Source organism: Anguilla anguilla, chromosome 13 (assembly GCF_013347855.1).
Source record: "Anguilla anguilla isolate fAngAng1 chromosome 13, fAngAng1.pri, whole genome shotgun sequence".
Lineage (NCBI taxonomy): Eukaryota > Metazoa > Chordata > Actinopteri > Anguilliformes > Anguillidae > Anguilla > Anguilla anguilla.
Window position 1 is genome coordinate 14,658,652 of NC_049213.1, and position 18,451 is coordinate 14,677,102.

The 18,451-nt window shown below is 44.6% G+C and overlaps 1 protein-coding gene across 3 annotated transcripts in view; it reads left to right on the forward strand.

Moving 5' to 3' along the window:
• Positions 1–13,351: 13,351 nt before the first annotated feature.
• The window catches only part of LOC118210566 (pleckstrin homology domain-containing family G member 4B-like), a 36,701-nt gene continuing 31,601 nt past the window's right edge, over positions 13,352–18,451 (forward strand). For all 3 annotated transcript variants that reach the window (XM_035386839.1, XM_035386841.1, XM_035386840.1), the window contains exon 1: positions 13,352–13,898. In XM_035386839.1, the coding sequence (XP_035242730.1) occupies positions 13,896–13,898 (3 nt within the window). In that variant the 5' untranslated portion in view covers positions 13,352–13,895. The remainder of the gene's footprint in view (positions 13,899–18,451) is intronic.

Genomic DNA, 18,451 nt, shown 5'->3' on the forward strand with positions numbered 1-18,451 from the left:
CTTCTCTTGGAATAACTTCAGTTAGGTGTTTATCATATCTGTGCTGTCACTATCTCTCAGAATTACATTTTCTCTGTAAATAAAACATATTCTCAGTAAAATGCTCAGTGTTAAATCAACTCTTACAGAGTACACATGAGCCCAATTGGACTCATCTGTGCTCTATTAGAGTTGAATTAACGCTCGACATTTTATTGTGTAGAGCTCGTCTCTAAGCTCTGATGTAGGCTTCCTGTGACTTCCCATAAGCAGGTATAGATAAGGAATGAATTAATATATGTAGTCATTGCATATCAAGTCTGGCCAGGGATCCCCTAGTACTTTTTAAGGGTCCCCAAGGGTCCACAAAGCCCCTGTTGAAAACCCAAGGTATAATGTGTTCATTGGGTGCACAGTTTGACTTGGAATATGCATCAAAGCAAGGCGAGAGTAATGAGCCCGTTTGTGGTTTCTTCCACGCGGTTGGTAGCATGCTTTTTATGGAGCGTGCAAAAATTCTGCCAAAACTCATGTTGTTTGCTTGCTATTTGCTTTCTCGTGTTGTGAATGTGATCGCATCAAATCAAAACTGGAACTTCCACCAGGACCGGCCCTGACTTCCACGGCAGCTGTTTGGCTTCAAACGAATGCTAGGTGCTCAAAAAGCAATTCCTTATCGTAAGAACTTACATAATATGAGCCCAGACAGCTGGAATAATTACCTGCCGCATACTTTGGCGATTTCTGGATAGTGCGTTGCTCCATTTAGCGAATTCCTTAAAGGTGGCTGGATTCTGCTGAAGTTCACAGTCATTCTAGAGGCTAAGCGATGAGTCGGAAGTTTTCAAGTTTTAAAGTGACGGGACGTACATGTGGCTGGGCATTGTTTCTAAAGCTAAATATCGGGTGAATTCATTTTGCTAATCGCCATGGGGAAAAATTCGGCCTGCAATCTGTCGTAAATAAATGAATTTTGCTGAAACATTTTAAAAATTAAATGACCTTATTAATTAGAAAAACTTTTGTGTCTTGAAGCTATCGGCTGAGATGAGAAATATGAAGAACTGCAGTAGAGCGGAATGAACAGATCGAGGCTTTGGGTACCCAGTATGGAGCGGCGTAGCATACTGTAAGGCTCGCAGCTAGCTAAGAGGAAGAAGAAAGCGAGCGGGAGCTGAGCCAGATTTAATTTAAATTACATAAGAAAACGAACCCAGCACCTCCCTTCTCTTAGTACCTCCAGTGCACTGCTGTCAGAATCATTAACTGGCTCCTTGTTCAATTCCTCACTCACCCTTAGGAAAGAGGGGAAGCTGTAATCTGCAGTAATGTCAAAGCACACTCTTGGGCTGATGTGTAGTCATGGGAGATCTTCAGCTGTTTCAGGTACCAGGAGTGATTTGTACAACTCTCCTCACTGGTTTATTTGCATTATTGCTTTTAAGAAACAGCATAACTGTAATATTTACATTTCGAAAAGATCTAATGATCAGTTAGTATGTATATAGAATTGTCTGATATATACCTTTTGTTCAAGCTCAGAAAAATTCTCAAAAGATTTCTTTTTGGAAGAATACTGTCAGACATGTTTGCTCACGTTAAACGCGAGTGTGAATTCTTTGAGAAGCTCACACTCCAAAATCTTTTGTCTTTTGCCTTCCAGTACCTTTTTGTCTGTGTCAGAACCACAGCCAAGGTCATTTAATATGCCTAACTTTTAGAAGGATTATGAAGTGCATGTTTCAACATGCCTCAGCCTGAATCACCAAAAGGTTTTCTTTAATGAAACCGCAAACTCTGCCTTTTACAGTACACTTTACAAAACACACTGCGGAACAGTAACACGCTTGTTGTTTACTACGTGGCCAGCAGATGGTGCTAAATGTTACCATGCTGGCCTCCAGAGAACCCAATTAGACCGTAACCACGATCAATTTCACCTCCATGCAGTCACTCATTTCGCGAATCGTGAACTCGTGTATCGGAGCCGACGCTCTGATTGCGATCAGGTGGCTCGGATTCCGAGGCATAAGCGGATCCACGCGGACGCGAAACGAGGAGCACGTGATGCGCACGCGCTTCAAGGAAGAGCGCTCGGGAATGAATGCATCCGCCGCTTCGCCATGTAGGGACCGCTCTGCCTCTGGCAGGCTATTAATACTGAGCCAGGCAGCGCCAGCGGGCAGGGCATGGCCCCTCTGTTGTTTCAGCAGCCGGGGGTCATCGGCCGGGTCGGGGGCCACGCCCCACGCTGCTCGAAGCCTCGAAGCCGCCCTCTCCACAGGCCTCTCAGCGGGGTGTCTGCGGACCTCCTCACACCCGTCGCCGTTCTAGAGCCCACCCGCAGACAAATCCAAACAGGGGCCGGCTCTTTTGACCGACGGGAGTCTCCCTGTTGTGTCGTGTCCCACAGGCCACAAGTCTGGGCGGGCTCTCGCCTCGTCTCCACGGCAGGGGGGGGTGGGGGATGCCAGCGGCCAGAGGATGGCTCCGACTTGGCTTCCGTGTCCCCTCGTTCACCGGACGCGCCGGAAACGGAGAACGGCTGGAAACGAAGCCCTCGCCGGAACTTTAAAGACGGGGACGCCGACGCACTCCGCCCCTCGAAGCTAAAAACGGCCAATGGGGTTGCTGATTTACGATAGCCCGCCCCCAATGACTGCCCTCTGGAAGTCTGGGTCAGGGGACTGCCTTCAGGAAGTAGATGACCGAAACAGGACTTTCAGAATAGGTCTGCTGCAACAATTACGTGCAACTTGAACCACTGTGTCAGGGAACGTGATACTCGCATCCAACAGACAGCAGTGATCTTGAGCACAAGGTGAAACGTATGAGCATAAATAATAATAATAATAATAATAATAATAATAATAATAATAATAATAATAATAATTTTATTTATCAAGAACAATTTATATAATGGTTTGCTGCCCAAAGTGCTTTCAGAAAGTAAAAGAAGTGCATCTGATCTGAGGGTTGGCTCTATGCCTTGTGCTGTTCGATCATTCCCGTACTGATTTCTATCAGTGCCAGCTGTCTCACACCCATGCATTAAACTACACCTTCTTTTGTTACCCCAATGCATTAAATCACAAGGAGTACCCTGTCTCTCTTAGCTTACAGAGAGGCAGTGATTTGCTACAGTGATGAATGCCACCTCCAACTACCATGTACCATATGGATAAAATTTAATGCTTCAGCTGTCGGCTCATTGAGGAACTGTGGAAAAAAATCACTTCCACCTGTATTTGGAATTTCACAGATAGTGAATCACTAGTTTTTGCTATTGTCATCTGTTTGACTGCACTTTATCAGAAACCTGAAGTGGATGGCCAAGAGAATATAGAGAAGAAAAAAGATAAGCGATAGCTTGGCACAAATCACAGTCACGTGTTAGTGAAAGGAACAGCAAGTGTGATGTAGAAATTGTAGTTCACAAAAGTTCTTTGCTGAAAATGGAAGAAAATTGTTGAATCTGAGTCTGGAGAGCTGGGTGCCTGAGAAATGGAGCTGCAGACCGAACTCTATACCAGCTATTCTCAGATGGGCATGCCATGATCACACATCAACGGGGTCAGAGCTTCCCTGAGGACGTTGTGCCTGGATTTCAGAGCCAGTTTCTTCTGGGGGATGGGGGCGGGGGGCAGGGGGCAGGACTGGAGCAGTAGGGCTGAAGGCTTTAGGGCCAAATTCCAGTCCTTTTAGCGTGTTCCACCATTATACTCTTCTGTCGCTTCTTCCCTTAGTAGCCTGTACTGGCGACGGGAGTTCTACCGCAGATAAAGCTCACACTCATAATTATGTAGGTGTACACAGCTTTCATTGACATATGAAATATAAATATTATGAATACACATTTGAGATTACACAGACACACGTTAAACACACATACACACACACACATGCACACACACATAGGGATTTTGAACTGTGTGTGAGAGATAACTGCTGGACTGTGATTAGTACGACGGACAAATGACTTTTCCAAGGACGCCTTCCACTGTCTAGACATGATAAACAAACAACAAGGAAAGATGAGGACAACAGTGTAATGGTTTTTCAGTGAGGACCACGCAATCCCTGATCATTACAACCAAAAAGATAACAATAAACAGTAAAACAGTCCAATTTTTTCTAATCAACGTAACCTTAAACCTCTCACACACTTCCAGACAGCTCACACACTTGTGCTGTTCCTATCAGTGGACAGTCTGTTGTGTTATACTGTACTGTTGGTTTGCAGGATAGGCCCAGTTTCTTAACTGCGGATCATGTTTTCATATTGTCAGAATAGACAAGAGGGTCAACAGGAAATGAAATATGTGGAGGTCCTAAGGCTCCACATATTACCACTTGCATTTCTCTTTGTGGTGATTTGTGGTCGCTCTGTGGTTAAGAGCCTGGAACGGTGAACGAGCTCATGTAAGGTTCAAGTTCAATTTTTATATTAACCACACAAAATGAAGTGACTAGACATAAAAGCCTTGTAGAAACACTAGCCTCGGGCGGACAAGCAGAGCAGGGAAATCATAAAAGGGAATGAAACTGAAAGGCTTGTGAGTTTCAGATCTGCCATCATGGCTAGCTAAGACAAACTCTCATTATGGAAGATCAACTGCCAATCAAATGTGCTCATGCCTTGAAAGAAACACTGAACCTCAGCACAGCTATTAAAGGTCAAGAGTGTTCATTTTCGATAATTCTGCAAATGCATTTGTCATGCACTCATGCACTTTACTTTACGCAGTAAATCAGATTTTATCAGTCTGGATTTTATAAGTATGGATAAGAGGGTCTGTTAAACGGATGTAATATAATGCAGTGAATATAGAAGAGTGCTCACACAGGCAGTTTCAAAGGGTTGAACCTGAGAGCGCCTGAACAGTGTAACACTATACATGTACGTAACAAAGGATAATACCTCAGTGGTATATTACGCCCCCTTGTGGCTAGACCTTCAATTACTTTTCTTCTCAAGCAATGGCAAAAATTAAAGGGCCTACCAGTGACATAATAAATCACAGCCTGAGGCAGAAGTGTGGAGGAACAAATATAGATCTGAACTTGTAACCAAGTGGTGGTAGGTTTAAATCCTAGATGGGACACTGCGAACACTTGGACTGTAATGTTTACCCGTGAACATATATGTAAATATTGAGCGTATAATCAAAGCAAAATCATTTTCTGATTTGTGACAAATAATATGAAAGTAAGAGCTGATTCAATCATAAGGTATGGCATTTAAGAGCAGCATTCTTTGTTAGCCGCGCATAATCTTTCATGTGAACGGATTATGGAAAATTGTTTGCATAAAAAGCCTTGGGCGTGCCTCTCAGCTGTGTAAATTGAATAGAAAATTCTCCATTTTCTCTTCATAGAGTGGCTGTGGGTAGAAGGTCACTTTTTTCAGCATCCCCATGCGATCAAAATGGCCTGCACGCATACCACAGTATTACAGAGCAGCATGTTTATTTATTTACTTGATTTATCTGACAGGGACCATGTATAATCTGAACATAAATTTCTGTGGGCTGAGTCTAATGCATTATACAGAGATGCAGCTAATCAGTAGTAGACAGTGGTAAAGTACATGCAATTTACAGGTATCAAAGGTAATTTTGCCAGTTAAGAAATCAGCTCAGGTATGTCACAAGATGTAAATTTAAATTAGTGAGCACAAATTTGATTGTCCTCGACCCGATTCTTAATCTCTGAGGAAAAGGGTAGGACATTCTTGCATGAATGTCTGTGTATATCTGTGTGCATGTGTGTGTTTGTGTGCACGTATTTGACTGAGAGAGAGAGAAATTTTGTGTGGATCCATTGTGTGCTCGGTAGTCTAGTGTTACCCACTACCTGTTTTGTTTTGGTTTGTTCCTGTGGTAGACTTTATCCCTCTTGAAATAAACAACAGTCTTTGTTTTGGCTGTCGCGTGACCACCCTCGAGTGTTCTTTTCTTCGCCCTCCGACAGCGGACGGACCGCGGCGTCTCTGGCACCTCGACCAGCCGGGGTGTCTGTTTACCCCGAACCACGCACGGCGCTGCCTAACGGCCTTCACACCCCCGCGTCGCCTCTCCGCTGAGGATTAGCACCTCCGCGTGCCAGCCAAGGGCGATAAATCTGGCAGGGATTAGCCCCTTACCCGCCGAGCCCCGCGCCAACTGTCCTCTGGATCCCCCCGCTTTGCACAGCTGACCGCGCTTTCACCGCGGCTTTGCCAAAGAGACGCGGAGAGCGAGAGGATGACGGGTTGAATGGAGAAGGAAAGAAGGAAAACGTGACAGGAAGGAAAAGGAGCGAGAGGGAAGGAGGGACAGAGAGAGAGAGGGAAGGAGGGACAGAGAGAGAGAGAGGGAGGGAGGGACAGAGAGAGAGAGGGAGGGAAGGACAGAGAGAGAGAGGGAGGGAAGGACAGAGAGAGAGAGGGAGGGAAGGACAGAGAGAGAGAGGGAGGGAAGGACAGAGAGAGAGACCCATTTCCATTGGGTTTGTCACAGTATAACAATCATTGGACATATGCACTAAAAAAACTGACAAAGACAGAGACAAGGAGAAAATGAAAATCATAGAGGCCTTAGTGTTTTTGTGGAACTAAACCTCAGCCTGTCAGCTGTGGAAACGCGATATCAGTTTGCTGATAGTCGTTCATCGCGGTGGAATTCAGCAGAGGACTCTGTGATAAAATCCACGGCGTGAATGAGCTGCGGAAGCTCTCTCCAGCAGCCATTTCAGCTGCTGAGATGAAGGGCCACTTGCATCCCTGCCAAACAGCTAGCGCGCCGCGTATCGCGGGGACTTCAAAAGGGCAGCCATCAAACGAAACAAAAAGAGCGCCGGCGGGGCCCGGGCCTCCCGCACCTGCTGTGGAGCCCAAGCGGCGGGGCCGCCACGCGCAGCTTGCGTCGGGACCCGCTCTCCTGGTGCAGCGGAACTCCCCCCTCGCCCTGTTTTCACAAACGCCTGTCGTCTCCAGCTTTGCTTTTTCAGCCCCGCGAAACGAGGAGGGGGCTCTTTCAACCGCCTGGGTGTCTTATTCCCGGCCGCGAACGAGGTCGCGGCCCCCTGGACCCGCAGGTGCGAGCAGCCGCGGGCTTCGGGGCTCCGCCCCCCGACCGCCGTGCGGAAGAAAGGCCGTTTGGTAGCTTCTCACGGTGGCTCCTTTGGGAGCTTCCCCGGTCTGAAAGCGGGCAGCCGCGATTGTGGGGTGGGAGGCTGTCGGATCCCCGGCCAGCGGGAGCGGCCCCTTCTGGTGTGGGCTCTGACACTCCGGAGTCTGTGGACTGTCAGTTCCACACCGTGGGGGAGGAAGGGCTTCCCACCAAGCTCCCTGGAGAAAACTCGCTGCCTCAAACTCGGCGAGGAGCGCGCCGTAAACCTAATTTGACGTAATTGGCACAATTTCGCGGAGTAATTGGCGGGAAGCCGCGTGAACGATATATGCGTGACTCGCATTCCCCGGATTTCTGTGCCAGTCCCATGAATAATGAGTCACACTTGACCGAGGCGTGGGGATGGATTGTGCAGATAAGTGTCGCGGTTCGGGTTTCACGGCTTTGCCCCCGGGGGAAAATTGGGATGTTTTCCTTGGGATTCCTCTGGCACATTCACCAGCTGTAAAAAGTGCAAATTTAACAAAACTGAACAGGCTGAATTAAAAATGGGAAGTGAGCGGGGTGTCCGTCCTCCACCATTAAAGACACTGGAAATCTGGACTAAACCTTAATAGGTCATGAAACTAGTTAAGGAATACCATAGCGCTACAGAGCTTTGGATATTTCTATAAACATTCATTTTACCAAGCTGCAGTCAGCACAAAGCCCCTGTTTCATATAGTATGCGAGGACCTGATATTCGAGGAGCTGGCCTAGTTTGCCACGGTGGCATAGACTCCAAGGTATTCTTGACTAATGTCAGTATGGAGGGAACAAAAAAAAACAGCCCAGTTATAGGTCACATAGAGGAAAGCCATTGCTGTGAGACTGAACTCGTATGAGCTGCATTAGGGCAACCCACCACCTGGTCAGATACGCACCCCCCCCCCAATCCCACCACCCAAATCCCAGGAATCCTTTGAGAATGAATGGGACGCATGTGGTCCCTCCTGAAATACCAGGCCTGTCTCTCGTAATTTACCAGCACTGAGCCCATTGGAGGCAGAGTCCTCCGGAGAGACTGGATTTATGAGGCCGGCCACAAAACCACCGACGTATCTCTTCCACAGCCCCATTAAAGCATCTTTCAGGCAATTAGGCAAATTTTCACGCAGGCTTCAGAAGATCATTTCCACATGGGTGGGCCGGTAATGCATTAGTTTCAACAGGACGTCTATTGTACTGTAGTGTATTAACGTTTTGTCAGATCAAAGAGGCTTTTATATATTTGATATTAATGCTAAGATTTCAACCTGGCACTGAGCTTTATTTTTTATTGACATTTTTTACTGCAGTACGCTGTCTTTGAAATCTCCTCCATAAATTTCGCAACTTCCATGGTTGATCATTAGATGAATGACTTACTGTACATGGCTTCTGCTTGGGAGCACCTTCTTCATGCTGTTTAGAAGCTAGTAGTGATGGTTGAAGTTTAGCTTTGTAAGGTATCGCTGATTCAGAAAGCTTTGCATGGTGAGAAAAACACATCAACTGGTATCAAAGTCACGGACATTTTTTTTTTTTGCAAGAGCCAACAGGATGTATGGTATGTATAGTTCAGTTAAAAGCATACTATGCTGGAGTTCGTAGCCTACTCCACCCACTTTCGTAGAGTAGGTTACCCCACTTAACATAGCTAGCTGGATAGCTAGAGGTACATTAGCAACATTAGTACCATGAAATGAGCGACCGTGAGCGGCAGTAAGAAGGCTGATTCGATTCTAGCTTAATTAATTATGTGGAATATAATAGTTGTTTTATTGTTTGAACTTTAAATTAGAAATTTTAAGACCCATGCAAAAGTCCTTATTGTCACCAGCTGCACACTATCGTAAATGTTACTTACAGGTCCAACAGAAAATGAGCCAACTCCACATCCATTTAATCCCTTTGGGTAACTTCCACTGATGCCACCGAGGAAAAGCAATTCTAAGGTTAACTCTAGTTCTTGAAGAAGCCCTGTTGGCTTGTCTTTTTGTCTTTGCTGTATCTGGACTTCGCTTGCTACTGTAACTCCGCAGCCACAGATTGCCAGTGGATGATAGATATGCCTTGGTTATAGCATGGTTATTTTATAATATTTTTATGGTACAAATCCTGGATAGTATGCCTTTAAGCTGAACTATCAAATGTCAGTGTGGAGTCTTCCTAGTGCATGATAAAAATGGTTTGGGTTACTTATTTTTTCACTCACCCATCAACTGTGATCAGCATAGCCACTTGGAGGGAGAGGTGGTGGGTGGAGAAGAGGAAGGGTACTTCAGTCAAAACAGTGTCTGAGACTAGAGATGAGTCGTAAGTCAAAACTCCCCCCCCTTTTAAAAACATGTTCATGAAGTCAACCGCAATGGAACGCATGGGAAGGAAATGCATAGCTTGCTATGGCCTGTGACCAGGTTGCATGTTGCAGGTTGTATGTTACGTGTTGTGTGCTGTGGAGCAGAGCAGATGGAGGCAGTTGGAAACACACAGCCCTCCAGAGGATCCTTAGATAATGTGTTACATTATAGGCATTTAGCCGACGCTCTTATCCAGAACTATCCAGAACTTATTTACATAGCATTTTACATTTTCATCTATTTATACAGCTGGATATATGCTGAAGCAATGCAGGCTAAGTACTGAGCTCAAGTGTCCTACCTGGGAATTGAACCTGTGACCTTTAGGTTACAAGGCCAGCTCCTCCCCACCCATTATACTATACTGCCGCCTTTGATGCTAGTGCATTGCTGGGAGCAATATACGAGGAATTCATTTTAGTTGTGGTGGGTGTCAAAGAGTGCTGAACTTTCAGTCAACACTATTCAATATTTGAGTAAAACTTTTTCTTCAGTTTTATACCAGAAAATCATTTCATGGTGACTGTTGGGAGAGTAGAAATGTATTTGCATTTCATCATTTGTATGAAAAATGTATAATTAATCATCCATTAAATTTATTTTTATTGCTGTATACTGTTTGTCTGGTTACTAATCTGAGTTTCAGAAGTTTGGATTGAGACACTTTATTTTTTGCTATGCCTAGTCAGACACAACGATACAAGAGAGCTCATTACTCCAGTCATTCTCTCCACTCCCCCACTCCACAGGGAGGGCTGTCGAGGGTGACTTCCTGTCTACTCACCGATTGCGCATATGCCCATAATTTATGGTCCAGATAAAACAAATAGAAGTCTAAACAATCCAATCAGTCCAATCCAATCAATTGTAAATATCATCCATGTAGGACAAGGACACTATAAAGACAGAGAAGTCACAGCCTGTTTTTTTTTTTGTCAAGGAATTTTAAGTATGGAAACTGCACTTCATTGATTATTACCAATAAAAAGAATCCTGGCGAGCTTATTTGCTGTTCTTGCCCTGGTCATGCACAGCCAATATTAAAACCTCACAGAACCAAATTGGACAAAACTGACCTTTAGCCCTTTGGGCGAATGAGACTTATCTTCCATTCTCTTCTGATTGAAAAGGTGGAAAAGGTTCCAGCGCACTTAACCCTGCTCTGATAGCATATCTTTTTTTTTAGGCCTCAGCTTTGTTCTCTCGTCCAGAATGTGTTTGTCTCCATATCGGCAGGCTGGCCTCAGCTGTGATCTATGGGCCTTCTGCATACAGAGCGACTTGTTTGTTCAGTCCCTGCTGCCACGGCAAGTGGCTCCTGTTGGTTTTAGCCCAGCGGAACATGCAGAGGTCCTCATTGTTTATCCTCGTTTAAAAGAGAATCCTGCTGAACCATGGGTCAAGCTTTGTAAAAGGGTTTTTTTTCCCCTGGTCTTTCACCATTGCCTTGCTTCATCATACAAATATATTGTACTTAGATTGCTGGCTGTCCTTTAATGGAGTCTGTGCTAACCTGTTCTTCAACAGTCACGCCTGAGTCACGGCCATTTGGGTTTATGAGTAGCTGTTTATTGGGTTATTATGTGTGGCTTGTGGTTATCACAGAATGATGCAACCGCACTTGCTCTTTTGCAAATTATCCAGGCAACTAGGGGAAAAAAAAAATCTATTCATTGAGACTTACCAGTCAGAGATGTTTTATACAGCCACAGCAGCCCACACTACTTTATTACAAAAACTCTCTGGCTTATCTAAGTGTTCTGTTGCATACTTCAGATCTTGGCTTTGTGATGAGATTGCAGGGAAGGTTTTCTTTTGACAGCTCTTCCTTGTAGATCATTTTCGTGTAAGACCAGTGCACCACTGCGCCCGTGTCACAAAACCTTTCTGTGGGTCCTTCGTAGCGATGTGTGGGGTATGCTTTGCGTACTTAACCAGCCTACAAGTAGAACTTATCGTGGTTTTAACAGTTTCCTTTACTATAATTTCTTAGTGGTGTTTCTGACAGTGCAAATTCCAAGCTGGAAGTATTTCGATATGTTCTTAAAATCCTCCCCTGATTTTACAGGCAATTATTTTTATTTTCATGACCTCAGCTGCACAGAGGAGATTGTTGAAAGTAAGCACAACACCCTGAGAGGTTAGAAGAGCCAGCATATGTATTAAGCCCTGGAATTGTCCTTATCTGAATTAATAATTTGTTGCCTAACCAGTCAATCAAGTTTTAAATATGAAGTATTAATGGGTCAACTGGAACGGTGCCAACACTTTTGCACATGCCAAAAAATTATTGTTTTATTTTTTTTTATTAAACTTTTAAATTCAGCAATTAAATAGCAACTGTGCATGACAATTTGCATGAATATGTCATATTTAAGCCTGTACCTTGCTTCTGTGTCATTTAGAGAATCAATAAAACATGTAATTTGACCAGAGGTGCCCAAACATTTACATACCAATGTGTACTTTTATACTTTTATACGTTTATCGATAACAAAGGACCATTGATGTTGCTGTGCGCCAGTGTTTACTGTGAAATGTTTTCTACCAAAACCAGCAGAAAAAAAAAACAGGAAATAAATCATGGCAGTGTACAGTTACATCACTTTTCTAGGTCATGTGCTCACAGAAAGTTGAAACTGAGTAAGGGCACATGGTGGCTGGGCCCAGAAGCATTGCAGACACAGATACATGGCGTCACTGTAGGGTTGTTTATTTGCCTGTCAAAGAGGCTAGCCGCCACTGTTTTCATCCAAACACGGCGTGGGATTCTGGGTGGGATGCTGTGTGGGCCAGGTGGGGGTGGAGCTTAACAGATGAGGGGTTGTCTGTTTAAACATAGTAGGGGGGTAAAGTTGAAGAATGCCAGATATCTACACTCGAGTCACACAGCAAATCCTCCTCACCCTATGGGGGCCCGCCACTCGCTAGAAAGGATATTACCCAGGAGGAATAGGGTTTCGTCCCCTCTCTGTAATGACAGTCTTAGACAGAATGAGGACCAGGGTGAAGTCAGGGAATGGGGGGGACGAAGGTGGTTGACTGAGGGTTTGCTTGACTGAAAAGGAAAATCAAATGCTCTGTGTCATCAAAGGTATAACTCCCTCCCATGTGAGTCTTTAGATAGCTTTTCTTAAAAATAAAATCGCTTGCTGTACGTATTACTTCTTGAGGCACAAGAAAGTTTTATATTCTGGAACCCTGACGGGCTTGACAAGAGGTTTGAGTGAACTAGTGAGTCCGTCTAACTTCATGCTTGGCTGACCTTTCAGCTTCGATGGCACTTGATCCTGAAGAGGCTGTTCAAACTGCTTTGAACTTCATCTTTTCCATTAATACACCTGTCTGCTCTTTTACTCCCTCTGAAACATTTACTCCCCCTGAAAACCTTTATGTGAATTTGCAAAGGTAAATAAAGGCTGCACTTCAATTCTGTCCAGAAAGTTACTGCAAAGACTCGACAAAACATCGCACTAAGGAAATATTTTGTTTAGTGCAAACAGTTTGTGTTTTGCAGGGGGTCAGTTTTTGCCTGGTTTATTTTCTGGGAATGATACAGTAGAAAGCACATGTAGGTTCAGCTTCCCAGTGTTATGTGTGGCAGTCTTTCGAAATGGCTGCTAATTTGTCACTCCCATTTTTTTAACATTGGGGGCAGCAGGAGGACAGTGGTAATGGGGAGTGAGTTTGTACTGAGTTTGGGGGGTGGGGGGTGTGGGTTCTAGTTTGGAAATAAGAGGAAGGGTACTGTTGTACTTGCTCTCACAGGAAAGGAGCATGTAAATGAACAGATGGGAGTGGCAATAGGGGGGAGGGTCTGGGTGTATTCTTTCACCGCACTGACACTCACACAGAGGAGTGAGAGTGAGGGTTCGTATGAATGTGAGCGTGTGTGTGTGTGTGTGTGTGTGTGTGTGCATGAGAGAATGGTCTCAAGCTACTGCTGAGAGAATTCTGAAAAGCCTTGAGGGAGATTTCCTCTGAAAGAAAAGGCTTTCCTCTCCCGCTCCCCCCCCCGTCTCTCTCTCTCCCTCTCTCTCCCTCTGTGTGTCACACTCACTCACTCGCTGGCATGCTCTGCCCCCTTGCTAACTCCGGTCAAATAACACAGAGCTGAGAGCGCAGAGCCGACGGGAGCCACAGCCGGCTCTTCTCTCGGTGCCTCTGAGTCCTGCGTGCTTCCTTTGGGACTTTTTTTCCGGAGAACGGGGGAGAATGGGAACTGTCCTGCTTTGCCTCCCCTGTTTACGGGCTAACAAGCGTCCGGAGACCCCTTCGTCCCAGAGAGCCTCTTCGGTTTTAACCAGCACGAACGGAGGAGGGAAGCAGCGCTAGTGTGGCTAACTAAGGGGACTTTACTAGACGGGAATACCGAGGGAAACATGACAACTCTTAATGGGAATACCAAGATACTTTAGGAAAGATGGTAACTAAACGCCTTTACATTGCTTTTTTTTTTACTTCTCTTTTCACTGCTTGTCTGTGTAAATATGACCTACTTACCTCATTACTTCACTGCATGTCTGTGCCCTGTCAACTTTTCATAGTGCCACATGAGTATGGTTTGATTTGTGTCTCTGTTCTTGTCAGTGTTGTTGCTCTTCGGCGAGTACCTCATAAAGCTAGATATGCATTTGAATAAGTGTATGTGTCTTACTGAGAGAAAATGGTCATATACATAAACTATTGTTTATTGTCAATCCAGTCCTCTCTGTGTCTGCATGGTACCTTGTACTCCCCCAGAGAATGCTGCTTAAACAAAAGATGATGGCATAATTAGTGATTGAGGTTTTATTATTGTACGAATTTTAGATTTGCTGTGAGTATTTCTGCAATTTTTCTGTGTATTACATTTAAGCAAAGCAAATTAACTTTGATCAGTGCTGCTTGGGAACTTTTAATATTATGACATTTACTGGACGCCTGTGTCTCTCTAGCAAACATGAAACCATACTGCTGTTTTTTTCAGCATATTTCCATTAGGACTTAATTGATTTTGATTCTGAAGTGTGCATGATGATGAGTTTTAAATACAATACACTTTAAATACAAAAGGAGTGACCCTTCCATTGTCTAAATAGTCAGAGAACATCTCTGCGCTCTTTTGCATGAAATAATATTGAACTGCTCAGCTTTAAAAAAAAAAAAACTTAATATTTCCCCCAAATCACTTCTTCTCATTTGTGTCTTGTGTGCAAGTGGCATTTCTTATCTTAAACTGCTTATCTTAAACTGTAAACTGCTCCAGGGGAAAATGTGTGGGCCCTGGTCTTGTGGAGATTTTCCTGAAAAACTACCACTGTCTGAGCATCATTATCTTATCAACTGGATTTATTAGCTCACGAGAGTTGCTGAGGGTTGTTTTTTTGAACAAACCCAGAAACCACTGCAGGCCATTTATTGGCTGCATATTGTACATACTGCTTAATTATGGTAGAAGCATGAGCATGCGCACACTGTACTTGCATTCAGTCAATTGTTATATGTTCAGCTTTGTGATGAAAAAAAGAAAACCTCTTCATGGGAAAAATTGGACCATTTAAAGTTTATGTAAACTAGTGCCTGTAATTACAGGTACACTTGTAAAACTGGTTTGTGCTGTGCAGCTGTGACAAATCAAGCCCAGCTAAATTGGCTCCCATTTGACTGAGCTGGTGAGAGGCATTTTGCATCAATGCAGTCGAGAGACGTTGCAGGTTTGAGCCAGGGCACTGCCGTTGGCCGACCGTGACCTTGAAACTTCGATCGACTTTGTCCCTGTCGGTTCTCCGTAGTTTTTCGCAGCATTCGACCGCCCTTTAAACCCACACAGGCGGAAAGGACAAGACAAAATGTGTCATAATTATATATTCCATTGAAACATGGGCGAGACAGATATTTTGCTGTTTCAGCCATTTTCAGTCCTACTGCGTCATGCATTTCAGACGCTGGACTGCTTGAACGTCAAAACGCTCGTCTCGCTCCTGTGGAAGTGTATACGTTTAACACACAGTGACGGAATGGTTTCTCTTTGAAGTGCAGAACCAGCAACAGAGTCTTAGTTCAGCATGTCTGCATTGAGTGCAGCCGTGTAGTTTGCGCAGTAACGACGAGCGCATAGTGAAAGAGGAGAGAAACAGACTCTGTGTCAGCGCTGGTTGGTTTTCGTTTTTCCACCAGAGATCCTCGCGAGCTCAGGTCTCACAACATGCCCGCCCCATGCCGCATGCAGGAGCACCTTTCAGAGCGCTGGGGCTTCAGAGATGCTGGAGATAACGAGCGTGGAAAGAAGTAAACAGTAGCTGCTCACACCACTCACACGCACGGACCCACACACATGCGTGCACATTTGGACGCACAAATGCATGTATAAGCCAAGCCATGTGCATAGTCACCTAAAGCCTGGATTCACTTTTTTCTCAGGGCTGTCTATGATTTGCTTTCAGTCAGTAGTATTTAATAATAGTAACCCCCCCCCCAAATAAATAAATAAATGCACTAAAAATAAATTTAAAAATGTAATGAATTAATTAAAATTCAAATACTGTAACACCAGTGAAGCAATATTACCAGAAAAACACTAAACAAAAAGCCTCTTTTGAAAGCTGCGAGGGAATTAAAATGGACATAAATGGTTTTGTCATGCTAATTTGTTAGCAACAATACAGCATTTGGAAGTCTGCCTGCCAATATGCATTTCAATTGTGAGTACCCCAGTGGAGCGGAAATTAACCCGCATAATATTTGAAAAAGTTACGATGAAGTTTTTAAACGGATGTGCACATGAATGGAACCTCTATCCACTAGGGAGTTCAAAGATGGCTTACGTGAGAAAAAGCAGCAAATTCGACCAGGACCACCGTCAAAAAGTGTCGAAAAAAAGAGGGAAGCCGCACCACGCAGCAAAGATGTTGTCAGACAGGCCGAAACTTCTCTGGCTGCGCTGCTGCAGTGCATGTAGCATGACGCTACATATCCGCCTTGATCCTGTGGACAGAAGTTAACTCGCAAGAAAACAATGGTGCTTTTTTCAGTAACAGTTTACTTCAGCAGTTCAGTTCAACCCTAGTTCAGCTGGCGCGAAGCGACACAGCGCAGGGCGATGATGAAAGGAGCCGTCTTTTCAAAGGCCTGAACAGACAAACCAGTCCTGCGCCATGCGGGCTCTTTTCACCCAGACGGCTGACAGATTGAAGGTCGGGTTTTTGCATGTCAAAGCGGGCGGGTAGTTTGCCGCAAATCCCATCCTCCCTCCAGCGCTGTGTGTCTCCCGCGGCGCCCGAGACTGCCGGAGGTAACCGCGGGCGTGGCCCACCTGGGCGTCCAGTCACGTCGCGCTCCGCTGACTCACTGCGCCCCGGCGCGCTAAGCTAATCTCTGTAATTCCGCTAAAGTGCGGGTGACGCAGTCGTGTTTTCGACTTGCCTTCGACCCCTTCTGTCATCGTTCAGCTCACTGTTCAGCGTTAGTGGAGCAGGGAACTGGTGTTTTCTGAAGTCATGCATAGTGCGGTAAAAATGGATTTAGCACTGATATTACAGGTAGTTTTGCTCTCCTATGGTTTACAATCAACAGTCACTGACGGGGAGTCATTCAGGCTATATATATTATCACTGAAAAGGTGTCATGAGACTGTATGATTGCTCCCAAGGTTCATTTGGAGCATGCATATATTTGCTGGAATTCAATTGCTGCAATTGAAAATATAGAAAAATCAATGGAATAGATTTATTTTTAGGTAAAGGACACAAAACTGGATTTGATGCTCCTTGCAAAAAAGGACATATTCAAGTGTTGAATCTATCGCAAGATACTTAAGGCTTGATGCTTCAATATTTTGTATGCAGTCCTCTTTGAGAGAGCTCTTAATAATGAGTATTGTTCTTTTGAGCTCAAACTCAGTTATTGGTATGAACAGATCTTACAGCTTCCCCACTTGCACAAAGGGAATACCTTTGAATACCTTTCTGATACCCTGTCTCCTGTCACTTTCAATGTCCCTTTGTCATATATATTGCCCAGAACACTGCCAAAAATTTGATTCTGTCTAATAGCATCTCAGGCTTTTCCCAAACATAATTTGCTCATAATATGAGAATAATTCATTTCTGCTATTTGTGTTGTGCTGCAACCTTAGCCCTGTGACGATGTAAAATGCCCTCTGATTTACTTTAAGGCCAAATGCAGGAGAGTATGTTTACACAAAGCTGAAAGCCAAGAAAGTGTCTCATAGTAGCACGTAGAAAGTGAGAACTGTAGCAAAGCCATTCCAAATGGCCTATGGCTTTGTGTGCAATGCTGTACCTTACCCCTGCAATCACTACATAAAAATAAATATCCATCATGTGGAGGAAAAAGTCCCTGATTTGATTTTACTTCAAGGAACACAACCATTTGTTTTTGAAGGCTGTAAAACGCCAGAAACATGATGCGCTGCTGAGTGTCCGTTTGAGCTCAGATAACAGTGGCAGATTTGGCCCGTTTGAGCGAAAGCGTTTGCGGGCTTGTGTGTACATGCGTGGAAACGACGGAGCGGTGGGGATAAAAGGGTTAAAAGGAAGGAACTGATGCAGCGCTCTCGCTTTCAAGAGCCCCTTTTTATTGAGCGACAGTGAAAAAGGGGATTTGGAATGGCCCGCTTGAATTGTGTGCATTTCGCCAAACCCCTAAGCTGAGCTTATTAGAGCTGAGGAGACAAAGGCGGTACTGTCCCAGTGACAAGAGAGCACCCCCACCCCACCCCCCCCTCAAAGACAGAGGGGCAAAAAGACAGGAAGAAAGGTGAAGAAATGCATGATGGGAAGTGAGGGGGGAGCAAAGTTTTTTATGCTGAACACAGACGTTTTACACATTTTCAACAGTTTGTTATCTGTTCCTTGGCGAGTGCATAGTGGGATATTGCCTGCAAGTAGACCTTGTTGAAGAAACAATCTGCTCTGCTTGCATATCTTGAAGGGTTGTGCGATTTGCTCAGGAAATTTGGTTTGCATCTTCATATTA